Genomic DNA, 17,780 nt, shown 5'->3' with positions numbered 1-17,780 from the left:
TTCTTTTATTACTTCAGTAAGTTTGATTTCTCCTCCTTTTAACAGAAGGCATGCCTGTGTGACAAATATGTGGTCTCAAGCCATAGGGTTGTTTCACTGACTATAAACATAATTTATTTCAATGCTGTCATTCAGGAAGGAAAAGGTTCATATTCCTTTATTGTTTCAAGTGAAGCCTGTATTATATCCCACTGGGAATATATGACAGAAGTTTGAAATTACAGAACAGAAATTGGAATCAGGTTTATTTAATTAAAGAGGGAGGAAATTCTGAGTTAAAGTTATTTTCCTATCTTTCCCTTTGCTGGTCACTGCGCTTTTTGAGTGTTTGTTTTAAAAATTCAGAGCTTGCTAATGTGTAGTTGCTAGGCAAAGCAGGCTCTGTAAGGAAGGATAAACAACATTTTTAATAATTGTTTTATATATTTATGATGTGGTAAATCGCTTCACACAGATGGCTCAGAATACTGGTGCTGACTTAATGAAGTCTGCTTGATCCTTTTACTGCATTCCTGCTGTTATCTGATGTGCTTCTAGTAGGTAGATAGCCCTGGGTACGAGATGGCATGCAGAAGAAAGACTACAGCAAAGTTAAGGAACACAGGAGGCGAATGGCCAACTGAAAGATGATGTTAATAGCTTCATAGCTGGGGCCAGATTGGTTTGCATTTGGGGTGCTTTTAATGGGGTTTCAGTGAGATTTCAGTGAGGAATTTCCAGGAAATTCTGATGACAGACTTGGTTTTCTAGAAGAAACTACATCAGGTGCAAGGAATAATAAAGGCTTCTTTCAGCAGTGTCATTTTAAAAGACAGCTAAGAAATTAAATGCTTCAGCAGTGAAGAATGGTTATGCCAATTTGAAAATAAAACTAAGTTAGAGACTTAATCATTCTGTGAGTCTTGGTACACCTCATCTGATTAATGCCATGGTTGTTGATTATTACCTGTGCAAGCGTCTGGCATGTCTAGGTTTACTTTTTTGTTTTCTACATTTGCTTTTCAGTGTTGGTGGTGATTATGTTAATCACACTCCTGATGATGGGTGGTGTATTTTTAAACTATTTTTAATTACTGTTATCTACATCTTTTAACTCTCTGCATTTCTTAAGTAATGCTTTATTATGGGATCTTATTGTTTTTCTATCTTGGGTATGAAATCACTGAAAGTACATTTCTGGTTTGTTTGATTTCAGTGTCCATTGTAATGGGAATACCTACAGTGAAAAGAAAAGTCAAGTCTTACCTTACAGAAACCCTCCACTCCCTTATTGATAAGCTGTCCCCTGAAGAAAAACTGGATTGTGTTATGGTTGTCTTCATAGGAGAGGTAATCAAATATTTTTATACAATTTCTAGCCTGCTTTTAATGACAAATACCACTCCTTTCAGGAATTGATGAGGATCTGCTTTTCCTTCAAGATGCAGACAGATTACTGTCTCCTATTCAAAGGAAACAGTTTCAGTCTTGTGTGTCTGGGAGAAATTATCCTGAAGGATAGCAAGGATTTTCAAAAATGTTTTTGAGAGTTACATGAAAAATCATGTTTTAAAAGGATTTTGGTATTTTCTTGCTGGCTTTAAGAGATCAAAACGACAGTGTTTAGGAGCCATAGTCATAGACTGTAATTTCTTTGTCCTATGCACTCTTAATTCTTGGAGGGTTTTTTTAGTAGTTCAATCTCACGCCTTCTAAATTTTTTTACTAGAAAACAAGTTGAAAATGAAGGCTAATGGTCTTCTGCAAACAGCATGAACAGGGTAAACAGATGAGCTAGTAAATATCATGCATTATCGTTGCTAAATAAAGATATTTGCATATTCATTTAAGGTATGGATATTTCTCAGTAATGTAATGATACACAGTAAATTTCTGTACTGGAAGTTCAAGAAATTCTAAAATATCTCAGCTGATGTGATATCTAATCACCAATTTAAATAATTACTAGAATTTCTTCACAGTAAACTGTGCAATTGTCCCAGTAACTGACATCTGTCTGTGTTCTCAAATTTGTTAAAATAACTTTTTTGCAGAATAATTTTCAGGTATTCATTAGGATGACTAATAAATAGGCATGAATCATTATACCTTTATACTTAAAAGTCTTTCTTCCTCTTCACCGTGTAGCTAGTTCATAGGCTTATCAGATGACAAGCAGTTCAAATCTTATAAACTTGCTCTGTATCAGAACTTGCTTCCAGAATAAACCATGGGCTCTAGGCTTAAACTGTCATGTCCAGTTTCAAATGGTTGTCTAGTGTTTTTATTTAATAGGGGTTGTAATTAAGAGGGGAAGCATGGCCTTGAAGTACTTTACATCATCATAGTGGAACAACAGACATATGTATACACACACAACTGAATATGGGATACATTAAAATACTTCTCTGGTGTCGAAACAATTTCTTTTTTCCTGTAGGGAGATCTCATTTACCATGAAGAAAATGCGTCTTAAACTTGTTCTAAATATATGACAAATTATTGTCAGTCCACTTCATTAATCAGTGACTGCACTTAGCAGTGTCTTTTGCACAAGCAGTGATCAGTGTATATTAGAAAGACTATAAGCCCTTGATTTGATCAAAAATCAGAAAGACAAATAATTTCAGTAGGAATTAGAGGACACTACATGTTTGCAGAAGCATTTTGCTAATTCTGTACGCTAGTGATTACATCTGACTATGCAATAACTGATTAACCATTTGTTCTTGGAACAACAGTCCATGTGTTACTTCCTTACATGTTACTTATTTAAATCTTAGACTTTTCATGTGTATACAATTCACTTAGGCTGGAATAACTTGTGTATTTTGAATATTTCTTACTTTTACCATGTCATAAACTAAAGAACATTGAGTTTCAGTAGTGTCCTCCTCCTTTTGTGGAAAATCTTTTTGTCTTTATTATTTCTTTAGAAAGGCTTCTGTACCAGTTGGGTCAGTGTGACACGAGCACCCAGCAAGGTACCAGCCTCTGCACCACTATGAAGAAAACTGTAGCAAATTAGGTACTGAGTGCTCGTACTGAGTCAAACCTTGCTGAACCAGTTTTGGCTGTATTAACATTGGAGTGCTGTATGGAAAGCTTCTCCAGCAAAATAAACAAGACCGTGTTTTCAACTCTTCTTGCTCTGGATCTGAATTACAGATCTCTTTTGATCAGCAGATATCTTGGTAGAAAACAAAGTATTTTGTCTCTTGCTTTCAACCCGGCTGTATTAGTATCATTGTGGCTACAGAGATGTTCCTGCTTTCTGCTAATTGTTGTGAACTTGAGAGCCACCCCATTCTGGAGCTTCCCTGAAGTAGTGTGTTCCTAGTGCTTGAAAGACCTGACTGCACATCTTGAGTTGGACCAGTAGGTGTTAACATATATATACATATGCAGTACATCTATAACTTTAAAAAGTTATCATTTGGATCAACAGCCAAATGATACATTGCCTTCACCAGGTAATTTTAAAATCCTACACTGATGGTAGCCTTTGTTTTGGACAACTTGCTCAAAACCGATCAGGGTGAGCACAACTTCTGGATATATTGCCAGCTCTTATATCTGGAAGGGTAGTTTGGCCTGTCAGTGAGAAATTGAGATACTTAAGTTGCTGTTGCAATCCCTGCTTTTTTTTTGGCACCTAAGCTTTGGTACCCAAAGAGTATGTGCTGCTGATTCTGGGCACCATCATAGGATTTTATGCTCCTCTTTTCATGGCAGTGACTAACAAAGTTGTTCTATGGGATTAAGCCAGTGATAAAAATCATTTATATCTAAGAAAAAAATCCTTGACAACATTTGAAAACATCCATGTACCTGAGACACATTCAGCGTCTCAGCACAAAGATGAAATTAAGGACTTTGCTCTTTGCTCTGGGCTTGAATGAAAGTACACTAATGATCTTACTTCAAAGACATGGTAGCAGGTGACTTCATACCTGGAAGGCTGACTGAATTGACACTTTGACCTCTGGACAGCACTAGCAAATTTTGTTGCTGTGGTCTGCCTTGGCCTGAAGATAATGAGGACAAATTCCTTCTGTCCTCCTAATAAAGAACACATCATACAAGGGTGGTTTTGACTGTATACAGCAACTACCTATCTTTTTCTGGAAAACAAACCATCTAGACTTTTTCAACAATTTACAGGTTCACCCAAGGACAAGAAAAAGTTTCTCCAGATTGCCAGGCCACATATGTTGCTTTCTCTCAGACTCTACAAACCAGGCATCATCTGTGATATGCACAAAACTAGTAGAAAGCTATGTGACATTAACATAACTTGCATCTGAATATCCTGTTTTGGATTGTCCCTTGATTTTGTTTTTTTTTTTTTTGTTCAGGCTATCTGCCTTAAGAGCTAAACTTGTTCTCTGATGTGATTGTGTGGTTCACAGCAGAATCCATATGGACATATGTCCTCTTGACTGAGAAGGTGATGTGTAAGGGTAGGGAGAAGCAAGATTGAAGTGATACAGGAATACACTTGTATTCTTGTTATTGCTGCCAAAAACTTTGCATTGTGATGCCCTGTCCTGAACTGGACTGGGTAAATCACAGAAATGACCAGAGAAAGCTTGCTATCTTGTGTGGTAGAGTGGGGAGTTTCAGTGCAGGAGGGATGAAGGCATTAGCTCATGTAGGACACACAGGTTACATTTTGCTTATGTAACATCAGATGGCTGTGTTCTAACAGTCTTCTGCATTACTGCTTTTTGCTTTGCATCTTGTTCCCATGTTCACTGTATTTAACTGGAACTTGCTGCTTCAGATCTGAAAGCAGACACTGTATTCCTGAAAATACGTTTTTTTCCTAACTGCATTTGTTAAACTCTAGCAGATATTGCTGCCTTTTTCCACAGGCTTTATTTATATCCATACACTACTGCAACCACTGGAAACCACTGCTGTACTTTTATTCCTTAGGGCTTTTTCTTTGCTGCATAAATATCCAAAAATAGGTCCAAATGCCACTTCAGTGGCTGCTTTTTCCTATGTGAATTTTAATGCCTTGTATGTAGGTAATTATATTCTTATGTACTTTCACCATTTCAAGGCAAATGTGTTTGCTTTGCCTTTCCTGGAGTCTGTTCAATTTTGCATTGTTTGTTATTATTTAAAATACATTGTAAAATTATTCCACCCCTATTCTATGGGGATGATGGAAGATCAAATAAAATTACAGAAATTGGTAAGCAATGAAATGACCATACTTTGCAGATTAGCATGGTTGTTTCCCAGGGATTTTTCCTTTTTTTTTTGAAGATGTTCTTGAATAAGTGAAGACTTGCTTAGAGTAGATTTCATTTAAGAGTTAAGATCTGGATAGTCTCAGGCTAGATAAAACACGTTATTTTGAATGTACTATAAATTTTGTCTGAATTTTCCCCTTCTTTCCCTGTAGCTTCTCTTCTTGAATTTGTAATGTTTTGATATTCTGCATCTTAGGTTTTTTCTAGTGGCTTGTAAAAAAAAAAAAAAAAAAAAAAAGTGTTTTAGTGCCATCTTTGCTTCTATTTGCACTTTTCCTAACACTGACTCTGTGTGACAACTGAAGTTGAAATTAATTTCAAACAAGGGTTTTGGTCTGTTAAGGCAAGATCTGAGATTCAGAGCATCACTGACATTGGAAGGGGCTTCTAGAAGATAATCTTGTCCAGTCCCCACTGCTTAAAGCTGTGTCAACTACTTAAAACTTATACAGAGAATTTTGCAGCTTAAACACTATTCCTTTAAAAAAATGCTAAGGTTGCAAGTCAAACTAGTAGAACAAGAAAAATCACAGAATGATAGGGGTTGGAAGGAACCTCTGGAGATCATCTATTCCAAGTAATCCCCCCCTCCCCCCCGAAATGCTACTATTACATTGCTTGTGAACTGGCATTCTGTCATGTATTTTCAGTTTTGCTTTGTGAAAATGAAGCTTTTTCTCTAGATGGGTGCAACTGACTTATGCAGTTTAATTTTTTCATAGAAGCTGCCATTTTGTAGCACTTTGTATTGCTGAAGTCCAGTGTTCAGCACTTGTGATTGCATCAAGTGCTGAAGTCATGGGAATGAGAGTAAGAGTAGTGCTTAGTGGCAAACTAAGGAAAACTTAATTTGTAATGTATCCAGTTTCACTAGGTAACTTGGTGCAGGAGGGGTGAGACAAAGTCTGGGACAGGAATTCCATGCTTTACAATGGAACGTAGATGTGTGAACTTGAAGGCTAATTTAGTTTCTTCTAGCAGTGCCATGTCTTGTTGGTACTGCTGGAGTTCAAAACTTTTTAGTAGCCCTGAGGTTGTTTGGCTTGTTCAGCTTGGAGAAGTCAAGGGCAGCAGTATAGCAGGGGTACTAGTCTCCCCTCTCTGGTGATCAGTGATGGGACACAAGGAAAGACAATAAAGTTGTGTTAGGGAAAGTTCAGATTGGATATTATTGGAGATTATTCACTGAGAGGCTGGTTGGTCACTGGAACAGATTCCGAAGGGAAGTGGTCGTAGCACTGAGCTTGTCAGTTCAGTGAGAGTCTGGACAACACTCTTAGTCATGGTTTAATTTTAGGCAATCCTGCAAGTAGCAGGGAGTTAGACTCAATGGTTCTTATCAGTTTCCCTCTCAGCTTGAGATGTTCTATAATTTTGTGGTTGTGTCTTTTTCTATGCATCTGCTGCTGCTGAAGACAGTAGATAAACCTTTGGTCTAAAATGTTTGAGAAACGTTTTACCTCCTGTAATTCTTGAAGATACGAAATAGGATTTAACAGTACAATAAGGTTGATACTTAAAACTAAAAATCTTGGGTTTGTCTGACAGTTGGCTAGCTGTTAATTGCAACTTTCTATCCTCTTATTTTGTCTGCTAGCTAATATGTTCTATTACTTTGCTATGCCCTTACCCATAAAAATAAATTTGAAAAAAGTTCAGGTTCCAGAAGCACTGCTGCTCGGATTCTGTGTGTTTGTTATGAATGACAATGTTTGTCCTGACAAACAGAATACTTTCAACTTTTGAAATGCAGCCTCACCTAAACTAGGGAAGGTACTTTAGAGAATTGTAGGGCAGCATCTTCTAAAAACTGAGGAAATTGAAAAATTCATTTCACTGTCAGTTTGAAACTTTAGTTTGTTCCAGAATGGACTTGGCTTTCTTTTGAAGAGATTCATCAAAGCACTCTATATTTCTGTCTCATCAAAATTACCAATGGAGGACTTAAGGAGTTAAACCTTAGATATCACCATGTTTTCAGGCTTAGGAAAGTCCATACATCTCATAATCTAAAAACTTCTTTTCTTGCCAAAAGTTTAGATAGGCTCAAGGGGATGGGGCAAGGAACCTTGAAGAGGAGACATATTAAAAATACATTAAAAATACACATCTCGGGAAGTAACCTGAATTGAAGGTAGCTGGAGGATGGATGGTAGCAGGAGGGGGTACCCTGTATTGTTATCCTATTCTTACTCTTTGCAGTCCATCTGTTCATGGCTGTCACTGCAGGAAGCAAGATGCTGAGCTTGACCTGTCTTTGGTCTGGTCTGGTATGAGTGACAAAAGGAGGATGTCTCACTCCAGGTGTTCTGGCTTTCTTGGAGAAATCAGTGGCTTCATACAACTAGAAAGAAAGAACAGGAGGAAAAGTTTGAACTGCTGATACTGAAATAACCACCCCTAATTATGCTTTTCATTAGTTCCCAAAGATGCACTGAAGATGACAAACTTGTTTGTAAGACTCCATGTGATTCATTGATAAGATACATCTTCATGGCTGGCACTGTTAACTCTTTGGTTGTGGCCTATCAGAATGTTGCATTTAATCTCTCTAAAAGGATTAGTTCTTAAAATGTTTACCTTTGCTGCTTTTTCTTGGGTTCAACACTCTTAGGGTTTATTTAATCTTCAGACTTTAGAGTTGCCAAAGAAAAATGCTGGCTTTTATTGTCTTCTGATTTGATAGACAAAACCATCATAGCTGTGGTCTTACGGGTTTTGCTGCTTTGGTTGGGATCACCAGCGACTACCTTTTGGTAGTTCTAAGTGGCACTGATGCCATGAAACAGGTTTTAAGTCCATCATAGCTGATCCAAAGTCAACCTGGTACCTGCCAGGTGATTTTCACTGAAATCCCAAAGAATAGTTACACTTTGTCCTTTGTGGTTGACTTCCTTTTGATTAATCTGGATTTGCCCTGCCCTGGTTATATTTAGATCATAATTGTTTTCATCTGTCTCCTGTCCTGCAGGTTGATAAAGAGGACCTTAGATCTTATTTTGTCAAGGCAGTGAATACTTTTTTTTCTCAAAAATGGGGAATAGATTTTGGTCAAGAATAAGTTTCGTTGGGTTTTGGTTTCTCTTTAGTTTGGTGGGTTTTTTTTTTTGGGGGGGGGGGGGTGGGGGGGCTGGTGAGGAGGGGAGGTTCTGTCACTTTTCAGTTACTAGCTGAATGCATTGGTACTGCATGGGAGATCCTGAGGTTAGAGCAATTATCTGGCTACTCCAGATTTCCTTCCATTGCTACCCTGCAAAGTCTTCTCTATAGTTAACTCTTCCCTTGGGTATAGTTACAACTTGATCAAATTAATTGTCTGTTCTCATATTTATTTCATGAGGCTGTGTGAAATAACTTAAAAGTGCCACTTTCCTGGGACGTGTCCACAGCTGAAGGGTGTTGGCAAAAATCCCACTTCATGTTAGGTTGGGTAATGAGAGCACCTTGTTGCCTCTGGACGTTCTGATATGGGAAGATGGCAGTTAACCTGCTCTCCTGAGGGGAAGAGTTGAAATCCTGGTTCTGAATCTCAGATGCTGCTGGTAGGTACAAGCAGAACTGCTTATTTAGCAGTAATGGCAGCATACCAAGATTTTAATGCATTTGCTCAAATTAAAAATGACATCAACTTTTTTAATCTCAATGTTCTTTTTCATTCTAAAAGTGATATCTCCTTTTGCACTATGCTGATGCAGTGACTGCTGATTCAGAAGGGAGGTTACCTACTAAACCAGCAGTGGTATTTGCAATGACAATATGGATTGTTTAACAAGTATCTGAGTTATTAATGCTAACCTGGGGAATTGAAATTTGGCATGCCAGCTGGAAAAGAAAAGTATTTTTTTTTCTATGCTGAATAAAAAACAACTTATGTATTTTTAATGTTTTAAAGGTTTTTTAAAAAAAGTATGTTTCAGTTAAAGATGGGTATGCTAAAATTACTTTAGGTAGTCGCTAGGTCACTGACTTGCAACTGTTAAACGTGGCAGAAGTTATGTCTTAAGCTCCCTCCCAGTAACAACGATCCATATGGACATTTAAAGACTTAGTGATATATCAAGGTCCATATGGACTTGTGAATCTGCTTATGTGGAACTCACTGCCGGATGAGTTTTAAATTGTGACTTGAAATTTTAAAAGTGCCTGTTGGAACTTCTGTCCAGCACTAGGCATGTCACTGAAGAATATCTGTGAAAAAATAGATGAAAGATTTCTATTCACATGTTCTTGTGATATTTAGAACCTGCTTTTGGGAAAAACCCACTGTTGTCCTTTTTGGAAAAGCGTACGTCACTGGCATTATGTTGGATTTTATAAAAATAAGTCTTTAAAAATAGGAATGGTGATTTTTAAGATCAAAGGGTAAGCACCTTTATCAAACGAGATTAGTGGTTCTATAGAAATGCTTTGGGAGGGATTTATTCTCTGTGTGTATAATCCTTTAATGATAATCTGCATTACAAATTCATCAGAAAAAAGTATGAACTGTTCCTTTGTTTTCAGCATTTTAATGCTAGTTCTCCAGAATCTTCAGGAACCATCAGAATCTGGGTTGATTTATAGACCATAAATTTTCTTTTAAAAAATGATAAATAGTATGTAAAATTATTAGATTAGTGAATATAATGGAGATTGGAGTTTTCAGTCACACTAACCATTTCACACTCTCTTTTCTTAGTATGTATATGTATGACCAAGTGAATAGGCTGAATAATTGACTAGTTCTAGCAAGGTAGATGATCTAGACTTTTCCAGAATGTCACAATTTGTATTTTAACCACCAAATAGCTTTTAGAATCTGTTCATCTTTAAGAACTGGGTGATTGATAGGATTGTTAGTCCCTTAAGTTTTGTCTTTGATGCAAAAAAGCAGGGAAACAGCATGTCCATTGCCGTCTGTGGTTAGAGCATCCACGTTTTTAAATGCAAAGTTTAGGAGGTATATTTTTTGAAAAGTATGTTCAGTATCCTGTTTTCCAGAAAGCTTTCCCTAGTATTACTAAGTTCTTCCTACACAAACACTCAGTGATCATTTTCTCATTGTGCATGAGAAGTTGCAGGAAATTTTCAACAGTTGGATTAGAACTATCTGTTAAATGCAGATATGAGGCAAATATTATTCCCTTCTGGTTACAAAATAATTGTTTCTTCTCCCATTGGAGATAAGACAGTTACATATGTGATGTGTTCCTACATTACTCAAATATTGTACACTCTCAATTTGATTTTTCAAGTACAGCCACCTCCAATGTTTATTTTACTGGATTATTTTAAACTGTTGCTCCAAAACTGTTAAGCATTCTGTTTTTGTGTTTGTTTTTTTTCCAGACTGATCTTGATTATGTTAACAGTGTTGTTGCAAGCCTGGAAAAAGAGTAAGTTGTAGTTTTAATGGTGGGGAGGGGTTGTAACTTATTGGTGGGTTTGCTTTTTGTTTTTTCCTAAATCAGGTTGTGAAGTATGAGATGATGTGGTTCTGTTTCTTGAGGTTTATAGACTTTCAAACAAGAGCAGTAGATGACAAATTAAGGGCTGGTGATTATTGTTTTACAATGTAACTGACAAATTGGGATTAAACTATTTGGCGCAACCCGAACAGATGGGATCGGTTTAATGTGAATAGAAATTTGTGATGTCTGTGTTAGGGCCTTTTATATTCCATATTTTCAAGTAGAACTATAGAAAAAAATCACTAGGTTTTGAAAAAAGAAAGGCAAAAGAAATATTTAGAGTCTAGTTAGATTTCTGATTACTGGGCAAGAGGCTATGTTGCTTTGAAGAAGATGCTGAGGAAAAAAGTAATTTTTTAAATACTACTTGACATGCCTCATTTAAATAAGTCACTGTTGTAACCAGACATAATAACTGTACCAATAGTAAGCAAGCAGCAAGTCCACAGAACTCAGAATCTTTCATGTGACTTGGATGTTTCTATTGACAGATTTTCTACAGAGATCAGTTCTGGCTTGGTGGAAGTAATAGCCCCTCCTGCAACTTACTATCCTGACTTGACGAATTTGAAAGAGACATTTGGAGACTCAAAAGAAAGAGTGAGGTTAGCTTATTCCCCCAGATCTTTTCCCATCTCCTCCCACACACACACTTCTCTTGTTTATGAAATGGCAAGTGGGATGTGAATTCTTGAAATGTTTTCTTACTGTAATTCTTGAAAGTGTGGGGATGCTAAAAGTGCTTTATGACTCCATCTCATTTCTATCTGTATGCTGTTCTGTGCATGGTCAGAGCCTAATGCTATGTTCGGTAGAATTCACTGAGCGTTAAATTTTGGGAGGACAACTGAGATTTGATACATTTTTTGCTGTATGTAGACCCTTTTGTTTACTGTTTTTCTTTCTGAAATAGTGAAAAAAACAGTAACTGCTGCTGAATTACCATTTAAAATTCACATGTATTTTCAGTGAAATGTTAGGCAGTTTGTGCAAAATCGGATTCAAGTTAAGTGAGTTTTATATTTCTACTAAAGCATAAGGCAAAATCTTTGTTCTTTTTTTCCAGACAGAGGATTTCCTGAGGGAACAATGCCGAAAGCAGCTCTCCTAACATTTCACTAATATACATCATTCTTCACAGTGAGATTTACTTTGCATTGCCAGTGTGTATTGAAAGAACGTTTTTTCGTAATACTTAAGCTTTTAATTTAATTTCAGATGGAGAACAAAACAAAATTTGGATTATTGCTTTCTTATGATGTATGCCCAGAAAAAAGGGGTTTATTACATTCAGGTAAATTTCTTTTCTTTGTTCTGAGACAAATATTTAAATGAGCCTCCAGAAATTTTTGTGTTGGACACATCAGAAATGCATACACAGAACAGAAATGACTTGATTCTGTAGTTGAAGGGAGGGGATTAAGTATGGAGGTTACGGTATATGAGGAAGTAATTTGCATTGGACATTGAAGTAGAAAGCAATTTGTCCTACGTTACTTCTTTAGTCTTAAGATGCTTAGTATAAAAAGTGAAGGCATGCAAACAGCTTATCTACTGTTTTTAACTTGTCCCCAAATAAGTTACTGTTGAGTTGCCAAGGCAAAACACACCAGTGTAGTTGAGTGGAAATCTAACTAAAATACATTTTTCTTCTCTTTTGAAGCAAATGCAGCATCGATTTAATATGACTGTTGTGTATAGATATGCATTCAATGTGCTGCTAGACTTGTTTTTAAAAAAGAAGAGGTTTTCAAGAAGAGAATATAGCAATTGTTCTTAAATTTAATTTAGCTGAGAATTGTTACTATTGTGTCTTGCTCCTTTGAAGTAGGTTGCATGCCTACAGTTATTGCAGATTTAGTGAGTAACTGTGCTTGTGGTCTTTATTTAGATGTTGGGGCTGTTGTTTGTCTATAAAGCCCAACATACCTCATTTAGTTTTTACAAAGCTGTGCTGACTGCTCTCTGAGAGCTGTTGGAGACTCAGCTCTCTTAGAAACTGCCAATGACATGAGACAGTCATTTTGAAACCAGGCAGTCACACAGTTCCAGCACAAGGGGGTGAGCATGAATGCACTGGGAGAAAGGACAGGAGAAGCAGGGTCCTTAAAGCAGTGGCCTTACTTGGAATTAAAGGGATGGTAGCACCATGTGTTGTCAGTTTTGCTGCCTGGACTAGCTTGTTAGTTTATACTATGCACACGTTCTTGTGTTGGACAGCTAAACTTGGGTGAAATGAATCCCACCCCTGTAGACATCCTGTCTCTTAGCTTCTTGTCTCAGAGGAGAAATTCTTTCACTGCTGCTAAGTGCATGAGTAAACAGTCATGTTTATGTATAAATAATACAGATGTTCTACTTGTTCTACTGGTGATGTCCCTTAGTCTAACATTATTTCATGGGTGATCTTACTCTGAAGAGAGGTGCTAGAGAAGTAATCAGTTGAGATTCCTTTGTGGATTCTTACCTACAGAAAGGTTCTGGATTACTTCTCCATAAATAGACTGTGATGTCTACAATAGAGTATTGTTTCTTGGCTATAGAGGCTGTTTTTTCTAGCACTGCTTGCATCAGAAATACATGGATGTGTTAGCAATATATTATAAAACAGCATTTCCTAGCAGTACTTTTTCCTATTGCTTTGCTGGTGCTTTTTTTTTTCCCTTTGAATTTATGTTGATATCACTGCTGCCTTCCTCTAGCTTGAAGATGACATCGTTGTCAAGCAGAATTATTTCAGCACAATAAAAAATTTTGCACTTCAACTTGCTTCTGAAGACTGGATGATTCTAGAATTTTCTCAGCTGGGTTTCATTGGTAAGAAAATGTTCACTTTAGTAGTTTGAAAGAACATTCATCCTCAGACTCTGAATTAAGTGATCTGACTTCAAAGCTATCTTCTTTGTACTGGAAATAGAACAAGAAGGAGTAATTCATTGGCTCTTTTAGAAACTCTGTTTTAACTCATGGGTTTATTTATCAGTTGGTTTATGTAATTTGTGTGACTGAAGCAAACTCAAACTGCTGGAAAAGAGGACATTTTTATAATCAAAAGTTAATTTATAAAAACACTAACAGCCAAACTGCAAGCTATTACTTATTTTGCATTTAGCTGCCATTAAAAGACAGCTGACTGAAGTTAAAAAGCATTAAAACTAACTCCACTTAGAACCCCTTCATTGGTGTTTGCACCAAAACAGAGAGAGAAGCTAATGCATCATCTCAGGCTGTCGTGGCTTGACTACCAGGGTGCTGCTGAAATGACTTGGGTTATTTACTCTTAAGGTTTTATTGAGAGATTCTAGAATTAACAGAAAAGCAATGAAAAAGAGATTTTGAAGGGGGGTTACAAATCAAAAGGTTATTTCATACTGAAGAGCTGTGTCATTATCTGTTTAAAAGTGCTAAGCTGGAGATAAGTGAGGAAAAATAAGAAGCTGAGTCAAACCATGGAGATTCCTTTATGTAGTCAACAAAACTCCAGTGTAAAGGCTGTAAGTTGAGCTCAGAACAGGAAAAAGATCCTACATGTAACAGTGCTGTTCTGAGTTCTGTCATTTCCTTGGAAATTCCTATCGGTTCCTTGTTTTTACTTTGGTTCTATTTTCCAGAGAACAGCTTCGTTTTTTAGCTCAGGGACCCATAATTGGTTACAAATAGTGGGCATATATCTGGATTACAAAACTGGGAAGGTTGGCACTGTGTGAATGGCAACTTCCATCCTGTTTCTAGCTCAGATATGCTGCAGAGGCAACGGTTCCCCAAGTTTCAGGGTCTCAGAGTTTCACAGAGTAGAAAGGAAAACAGTAGTTATCTCCTAAATGTGCTGTGTTAGGATACAAGGGGTACTTTTGCCTGTCAGTCTTATGGACTTACAGAAGCAATGGGGAGGAGGAGAGAAAATAGGCAGAGGGAAGTCCTCTTGTCCACCTGGACACCATATAAGTGATCTGCTTGGTTGCCCTGGGCTACCCACAGGGATGCACTGTTGCTGAAACAGTTATGGGATTTGTTTTGTGGCCTCAGAGGTGGAAGAGAGAAACAGGAAATGGAGCTGCCTCTCATGGAGGAAAAAAGCTTTTAAATAATTTACGGGAGCTTCTTACTGTAAATAGACTTGTCTCATCTGTTTGGGAACCCTTTGCAACTCTGATTCTGTGGCTGTGGAATCCCAGCATCTGATTAGGTTTTGTTTCTACTTTTCAGCAATTAAACTGTGAGCTTAGTTTTAGCTCCCGTCCTAATTGCACTTTTAAGTGTACATTCTGTATGAAGTTCCTGGGCTATAAAGTAACTTACATTCATTCTCTGTTTAGTAGAGTGTATTCACTTAGAAATTTCAGTTTTGTAAGACTGATGTTTCAAAATGAGCATAAATCAAACTGGTAGTTTTGAACGTGTACTGTCTGCCCCATGCAGATGTATCTCTCATCACTTATGTGTGTGTATATTTCACACCTCTTTCTGTTCTCAGTGCTGCTATAGAGGGCATGATGTCTAAGCCAGAAGGGGTAGACAAGTAGTTCTTAATAGTGAGATTTGGCTTAAGCACCTCCACAACTGTTTAAAAAAAAATTAAAAGTTGTTTTTCTGTGCTATGTACTTTTTTCAGTGTAGGCTCTGAAAATAGTTGTAGTTAAATTTAGCTACTGCTGCTTGAATCCCTGTTCCTTGATCTTTATTCCTTGTATCATATTTGCTTGCCTCTTTTTAATTAGATATCAGTAGAATTACAGATGCATTTAGCTATGGCTAAAGATTTTAATGTTGCTTTTCTACCTAGAAAATTAAATTAGACTTTTTTTCCACCCAGTTTAACTACTTATGCTGCTTTTATATATTCTGGGGGGAGGAGGGAAATGAGTATATGTGAGAGTGACTAAAACTTCTGGCTTTGAGACACATTGGTATGCTATAACCATAGATTGCATAGAAATGTTATACAAGGGATGTAAATTTGCCTCATCTCTACTATCCCTTATAGATCTTGGTGCAGACTGATACTATGGTAATTCAGTAATGCAAATAGCTATGGGAAGAGCAAAAGCAGCTGTTTGGAACTGGGGATGAGTTGTATGTGTAGATGTCTGACAGACAAAGGACAGTACTGAATTGCCTAGATGTAGAGATTATTTCTAAATCAGTAGCAAGAGGTGTGGCTGATTTGCTGTAAACTATTTGAAACCTTGATCAGCTTGCAAGTTCTCTTAGGTAAAAACAGTTTTTGTCATAGTGTATTTCTGAACTGAAAGCCTAATTTATGCAAGTACTACATGAGGAAGTGGCAAATGCAGCTATTTAGGCTGACAGCAGGATTATAGAATTCTGTCACCCATACCACAGAGCAGAAGTTGCTTTCTTTGGGGTTTTTTTTTGATACTGAAAGCATAGTCTTAAGTGCTGTCAAGTATCTAATAAATAATGGGTGAGATGTGTGCTGTTTCCCTAAGAAGCTCTGTGAAAGGAAGAGGCATCTCTTGCTTTTCTGGGTTCTGGTTTGCACTGCAGACCCTGACACAAAGTAGATAAGTCCTGCTAGCTCGCTATGGGAAATGTTGATTTGTCTTCCAACTGCCTGTGAGCTGAAGTGTTCTCCAGAGGATCTTCAGTGCTGTCAGCTGTAATGTCAGCTGTCACAAACTTTTAATGGAGTGGTCTGAAATCACCCTTTTGATTGTTTCATAGAGCTCCTCTGAATCTTCCTGTGCCCTGATGTCTCAAGGCCTGTTGTTCTGATGATTTTAAATTGTTCTGATTAGAGTTTTGCTGAAGCTGCCCACATAGTTCAGGTTTGGGGAAGAGTAGATCAAGTCAAATATTTGAGATTTAAATAACTTCAAAGAGCTTCTGCTTTTAATGCTGGTAATTTGCATATCATTAATAGGGAAAACATTGAAGGATTTCAACTGTAGTTAGCATGTTTGCTTGCAGGTATAAAATTATTGTTGGTGTAGACTGAATGCATTTAACATGATGCTTCTGTAGAAGAAATCCAATTAATGATTTAGATTTCTGCAGTTCAGAGAACTGTAGAAAACAAAGTTTTTTGTTTTGTATGTCTTGTATTTGCCAGCAAACTACTGAGAGGGCCAGAACAGTTCACTAAGGATAACATTTAAATGGACTGAAAATCATATAGAAGTCTTGGCAGGGCACAATAAACAGCAGAAGATGTTCTACAATATATATGTCAGTCCTGGCTCTCGCTTTGTGAAGAAAGTGTTCCACAATTTGTAGATCTCTAGGGATTTATGGACCAAGATTTTACCTTAGAGTATTAATTCCTTTGATTTTTGTAGTTTCTTTCCAAGTGTTGGTTGTACGTACCCGGAATATGAAACCTCTGAAATTTTGTCAACAGTGTCTCCTTGATATAAATCAAGCACATGAACATGGTGAAAGATGAGCTATTGCTTTACTTCATTCACATTCTCTTTGGTTTGAGGCAGTGTGTGTTGATTATAATTTTTGCTTAGGTCTCTTGTTGGCTTGATTTTTTTAAATGCATATTGGGGATGGCCAGTGGGCAATCTAAGCTGGGTTGGGATGGCATCTCAATGACTCCATGGGACTTTCACCATCTGCAGCTACATGAGGGACCACAGAACTGCAGGAGCTTGGCAATGGCTGCTGCTTGTTCTTGGGCTTTGCTATGCCCCAGGGAAGTCAGGCTGCTGCTACCCTTGCTCCGGAGAGGCGAGGCAGGGGCTTTGGCGATTTGGATTCAGAGGGAATAGGGTGTGGAGTAGTTGTACTGGGCTGTTTTCCATCATAAGGAGTAGCTGTGGATAGTTGGGGTCCAGAGCTTTGAAGACCTGTTTTACCAGAGGCTTTACTGAAGAGGCCTGATTTTGAACTGATCTGGGAAGAGTGTTCAAGGGGAGAAAAAGGGGGACACTGATCCATGGCAGTACTGCTGTGCTGATGGTGCCCTGAAGCAGAAATGACAGATAAAGGATGCTGTGTTATACTGAAGGGCAAGGATCTGGGGGAAAGCTGTGCCAGGCTGGGTGTGGAAGGTGGTGACAGCATTTCCACAAGCAGTGTGTGGCTGTCTGTTCTTGGTTACTGAAGGAAGAGGGAG

General features: G+C 37.6%; 1 protein-coding gene across 1 annotated transcript in view; it reads left to right on the top strand.

Moving 5' to 3' along the window:
• Positions 1-17,780, top strand: part of MGAT4A (alpha-1,3-mannosyl-glycoprotein 4-beta-N-acetylglucosaminyltransferase A) — a gene marked incomplete at both ends in the record, with an annotated part of 69,075 nt that overhangs the window by 29,881 nt on the left and 21,414 nt on the right. Inside the window, 5 exons of the mRNA XM_084279109.1 lie at positions 1,196-1,329; positions 10,575-10,621; positions 11,188-11,301; positions 11,915-11,990; positions 13,399-13,513. Of these exons, the coding sequence (XP_084135235.1) occupies positions 1,196-1,329; positions 10,575-10,621; positions 11,188-11,301; positions 11,915-11,990; positions 13,399-13,513 (486 nt within the window). The remainder of the gene's footprint in view (positions 1-1,195; positions 1,330-10,574; positions 10,622-11,187; positions 11,302-11,914; positions 11,991-13,398; positions 13,514-17,780) is intronic.

The sequence above is a fragment of the Gallinula chloropus genome (genome assembly GCF_964237585.1).
Source record: "Gallinula chloropus genome assembly, chromosome: 1".
Taxonomy (NCBI): Eukaryota; Metazoa; Chordata; class Aves; order Gruiformes; family Rallidae; genus Gallinula; species Gallinula chloropus.
The sequence above is the reverse complement of the archived record's forward strand: the minus strand, read 5'-3'. Positions and strand labels throughout refer to the sequence as shown.